The sequence below is a fragment of the Sparus aurata genome, chromosome 23, assembly GCF_900880675.1.
Source record: "Sparus aurata chromosome 23, fSpaAur1.1, whole genome shotgun sequence".
NCBI classification, from domain to species: domain Eukaryota; kingdom Metazoa; phylum Chordata; class Actinopteri; order Spariformes; family Sparidae; genus Sparus; species Sparus aurata.
Window position 1 is genome coordinate 4,804,281 of NC_044209.1, and position 5,026 is coordinate 4,809,306.

At 42.6% G+C, this 5,026-nt stretch overlaps 1 protein-coding gene across 1 annotated transcript; it reads right to left on the reverse strand.

Annotated features, from left to right (window-relative positions):
- Positions 1 to 276: 276 nt before the first annotated feature.
- On the reverse strand, positions 277 to 1,664 carry LOC115576084 (transcription factor jun-D-like). The gene is made up of 3 exons (XM_030408588.1): positions 1,512 to 1,664; positions 684 to 806; positions 277 to 560 (listed from the first exon to the last, which is right to left on the reverse strand). The coding sequence occupies exons 1-3, from the start codon at positions 1,639 to 1,641 to the stop codon at positions 277 to 279; spliced, it is 537 nt and encodes a 178-aa protein (XP_030264448.1). The 5' UTR covers positions 1,642 to 1,664.
- Positions 1,665 to 5,026: the final 3,362 nt, after the last annotated feature.

Below are 5,026 nucleotides of genomic sequence, written 5' to 3' on the forward strand. Positions count from 1 at the left end.
CCATTACACTTTTTCTATATTTTAATTATCATTTTGAAACTGGCCAGTCTACAATCTCATTGTACTTGAAAGAAGGTGTGAAAGAATGACATAAGAAATAGTAGTCATTAAGAAATATATACAAAATATTTTTAATTTGAAAACAAAATATTTACAAAGATTAAATTCAATAAAAAAATAAAAAGTGATTAATAGACATACAACAGAACAACTATAACAAAACATTTACAAAAATTTATCAGCTTGGCTTGTTCCCAGCACAGGCTGCCACCCCAGCTACTCCAATAGGTCCAAATTTAGAGAAACAAAAGAGTTCTCATAGATCAATTTATGTATTTGGAATTTTACAAATTCCTTTTGCTGGGGTGGCAGCCTGTGGAGGGAAGGAGCCAGGCTGGATAAAAATCTCTCCTCCTCTATCCACGCAGGTGGAGGTGGTGGAGGTGGCAGGGGGGCAGGTGGCCTCTGGAGGCTCTGTATGAGGAGGTCCTCTATCATTTCCTCCCTCCTTCCAGCCTCATCACTGCCCCTCCCTCGCTTTCTCTTCCCTGTCTGTGCACCTGTATGAAATCAAAAGCACACATTCTGTTGATAACATAGTCTGTAAACATTCATTTTCAATTTAGACTGAAGCCCTACAAATAAACACAATAATCACAATCCCGCTTCTGTAAAGTACATACCACTGGTCGAAGCAGCAGCAGCAGGACCGGCAGCAGGACCGGCAGCAGGACCGGCAGCAGCAGCAGCAGGACCGGCAGCAGGACCAGCAGCAGGGGCAGCAGGAGCTGTGACCTCAGATTGCTCTATAGAGAAATTATTATTATTATTATATGATCCAAACTTTTTCTACAATAGGGGAACACATCATTTGAGATTTAATGGAAACAAATGTGAGAGAAACAATACACATATAAACTGCTCTTTCGCCAACTGAATTTGAAAGTGTTTTTACATGTACTTTACTATGTGTATGTCTTCACTTAACCAACCATCACAAACTAATGGTCCTGCTGACGGCCCTGCCTCTCCTGACCACAGTTCTGACGGTCCTGCTGCTGCCTCATCTCCCAAACTCTCTTCATATGAGGTCTCTGCGGTCCAGTCTTCCTCGACCCCCTGACCCATGTTGCCACTGGTTTCCCTGGGCGTGGGGGAAGGGGTCGAGGAAAGACAGGACCGCAGAGAACCGCCACTTTTTGAATGAACCCCCCGCTGACCCGCTCTTTCTCTCTCCTTCTGTTTTTCTTTTGAGGTAGGTGTCCCTCAGCCCCTTCCACCTCTTACGACACACCTCAACTGCAAACACACACGTACACACACAAAGACATTCACATTGCATAAATTAGCTTCTTACCAAATAAAATACTACAATAAACATTCACACAAACTGGAAGTGGTATCCTGCAAAGGGGGATAATGCTATACAAGTGCTAACTGATGCTAATATTTCATAGAGAAACACGGTCAGTAACGTAATAAAACAAGCCACAGATAGCTTCAAAACTTACCGGAGAGTCCCACCTCCTCGGCGACTTTCACCCACGCCTCCTCTTTTTTGTACCTATTGCGGTAAAACACCGCAGTGGTGTCATACAGCACCGGGTGCCCACAGACAGCTATGATTAGCTTCTCCTCCATTGTTGCTCTGAGTGACCGTAAACAACCGTACGAGGGAAGTGACGTCGTCGGCTTGAACTCGTCGCTGATTGGATGTCGCGGCGCGATGCCGCCGAAAAGTTGAATATTTTCAACTTTATTCGCGCCGCTTCAGACGCGCCGCTTCAGACGCTTCATTCGCGCCGCGCCAGACGCGCCGCCGTCGCCTGATTCGCGTCTCATCGCGCCATTTACATTGATTTTCAATGTAGAGTTGCCGCTCCATTCGCGTCTATCGCGTTTAGTCTGAACGCCCTTTTACAGGTTCATGACGAATGGAGTCATGGCAAAGTACAACATGTACGGAGGGGGACAACGTGAAAAACTGCCCTTTGAGGCTACAAAGTTGTGTCATGTGATAAGGTGTACAAAACTAAGATTGATAACTGAAATTACTGAATGGGCTTCATTTGCATGTGGCTATCCTGGGCTCAGCTGGGCTAAGAGAAGTGGTTCTTTCATTACTCTTTCAACTCCCAAAACAAAGTGTTCCTGCCATCTATAAAGTGCATTTAACATCTGAGTAGGCGCTCTGTAAAAATATTTTATTTTTCTTATGCCCTCTCTCCAGCTGCTGTTAAGAGATGGAATGTGAAGGCCACAGACGCAGAAACTGAAACCATCATCCAGACCCACTTGAAGCATGCCCCATCAAGGAGCGGGGGCAAGGAGCAGACCCCCACTTGACTCTTAACTAAATAAAACATTTGTTACATTAAACATGTTCATTTTTTATTTAAGTATTCAATATATAGATAACTCAATACAAGATTAGTCCATGTACTACTTGTATTTTACAGTATGGGTGAACATCACTCGGGTATTTTTAACTTTATCACAGGTGAGTTTATTTACTATCAAAGTTTCAACCAGGTTCACCATTCCCGTGTTATTTAAGTTGGCAAAAGTGAAATTTGCTGGTGTTGTCTATTGGCTTTTTTGACCTCGATGCAGTTTGAGGAGCATTGAAAATTGCACATGGATACAGCACAAGAGCTGTGCTCGTCATAGAATTTATGGATGTGGTAATGCCAGTTATGTAGGCACAAGGTGAAACACTCATTTTAGGTAAACATCTTTTTAAATGCAATACAGTACATGTGTATTTTGACAAAGGTTGAAATGTCGTCTATTCAACTATGAAACAACGTAAAATTATGCCGTCTATTAGCCGTCGAAATGACGTCGATCATGAGAACGATGTCAGAAAAACTTTCATTCTCATCACCTCTAGTAGACGTCGAATCAACCTGCTTGATCGACTTCAATTAGACGTGAAATAGACGTCACGTAGAGACGTTGAAAAGTTGTCTATACGACGTAATAATGACATAGATTGAAGTAACCTGCTCTGTGAGCCGTCGATATGTCGTCTAAATGATGTAAAATGATGCCATCTATTACGCGTCGAAATGACGACGTCAGAAAAACTTTCATTTCAGCACCTCTGGTAGACGTAGAATCAACCTGCCTGCCCGACGTTGATTAGACGTCAAATAGACGTTGAAATGTTTGCTGGGTTATGGAGATAAACTTGAAGGCAGGTATCTCCTCTTCCACCTTCTTCCTTTCAACTTCTGCTATGGAGTGCATGAAGACTGGGGCGTGGTTTGCATTTCTGTCTTCCCTACAGCTAACCCTTTCTGTTCATCCACCCTAAAAATACGAATGACAAGTTAGCTTGATCACACACACGTACCACTAATACACTATACCGTATGTACACACACACACACACACAAACGGGCTGTGAAGTTGTAACAATAACAGAACAGAGCAGCCATTGCACTGCGTCACTGTGATGTACTTTAGTTATCTACTAACGTTAAAGCAGGTTGGTACTTACTCGCACATCCACACGTAGTCAGAGAAGGGTCTCATCTTCTTTCCGATTGCGTGGACGTTCCGAAACAGGAGCTTCATCCTCTCCAACTGCGCTGTTTTCATTGACGTCAGTGCCTTGACCACAGCTGTCAGCTCTGGGGGAGCCGTCTTCCCCACTTTACAGTTGATCGTGTGCAAGTGTTTTTTTGAGGACTCGTGGTCCTTAATTGCCTCTAACTTTAAGTTTTTTGTCCCGATTACAAATGGGTTTGATTTCGCTTTCTCCGAGCCATACATACGGCAGTCCTGACAGTACATTTCTTCTGTTGTGACGTCGTAAACCAGCCAGTCGCGAACCTTGCCTTCCCGCTTCCTTCCCACTTCGTATTAAAACGTCTTTTTTTTTTTATGCCGCCACATTTTGGTTTTGAAATCCAAGAAAATGGCGCGGGGGCTTAACAACACACAACAACACACATAGGCTACCTGATTGGTCAAGTGTTGTGTTGTCTTACTGGCTACCCGCCACTGTGGCAGGTAGATTGACAGTTTCACCCGACAATCTCAAAAGTTACCCGCATTTGGCGTGTGGGCGGGTGCCAATTTCATGCCCTGGCTGGCACAGCCGCCTCTTACTCTGTGAGTGGCCAACAAAACCCCCATTAATTCTCATGGTTAGTCATTGTTTATATCCGGATGAAAAATGTAGTCAGCCATACTAACAAACAATTATGTCATCTTGTTTGTTTTCAGAACGCAAAGGCAAAACTCGAAGGCCATGGACCAAAGCAGAGGAAAATGCTGTGCTGAGACATTTCAAGTCGCACATAATTAAAGGCCATTTGGCATCAAAAAAGGAGTGTGATGTTTGCAAACAATGTGAAGATCTGGCAGGGGGTCAGCCAATGTAAACCAGCCTCTGGCTTCAATTGGGTGCAATAATGTTTTTTGTTTTATGTGTTAAATGTTGCACATTGTCCCGCTGAAATAAATGAATTGAAATTGAAATCTCTCAATTGTGATAGTTAATGTTCTTAAGAATATTTACATCAATATGTAATACTACACAAAAACCTGACCACAGACCCTGTGATCGGTATTGGTTATCGGCCCAAAAAACCTTAATAGGAGAACCTCTACCGTCTACCATATTTTTATGGGTGAGTAAGGCTCCAACACTAACAACTGCTGCATTTGCACTCCATTTTTTGTGTTGTCTTTTTAGAATATATCTATGGTGTCATACAACAGCTTGTGTTTGTCAAGTTTCTTTCCCTTCCTCAACATGCCAAACTTGAAAGGCCTAGAAAACAGATGACGCGCAGACAACTCAGTTCTTTTTCCTTTTCTTTTCTGAATTTATTTTGTTAATTCAGGAGGTTCAGTTTCAGGTTGAAAACCTTAACAAATCATAAAGGGAAAATACAATTACTGCGTTATCAGCTTCCATAAATGATAAGAAACAATAATAAACAATCCATTCAAGAAGCACATTTACTATTACTTTATGTGCTGTTAGAGATTTTAATCATGCAGCTCCATA

What these genes read in the sequence shown, in the direction of transcription:
- LOC115576084 (XM_030408588.1), bottom strand. Translation starts at nt 1,641, where the DNA reads ATGGAGGAGAAGCTAATCATAGCTGTCTGTGGGCACCCGGTGCTGTAT. An exon ending in CGAGGAGGTGGGACTCTCCG is followed by an intron (nt 807 to 1,511) that starts GTAAGTTTTGAA and finishes ATTTCTCTATAG; the next exon opens with AGCAATCTGAGGTCACAGCT. An exon ending in TGCTGCTGCTTCGACCAGTG is followed by an intron (nt 561 to 683) that starts GTATGTACTTTA and finishes GATTTCATACAG; the next exon opens with GTGCACAGACAGGGAAGAGA.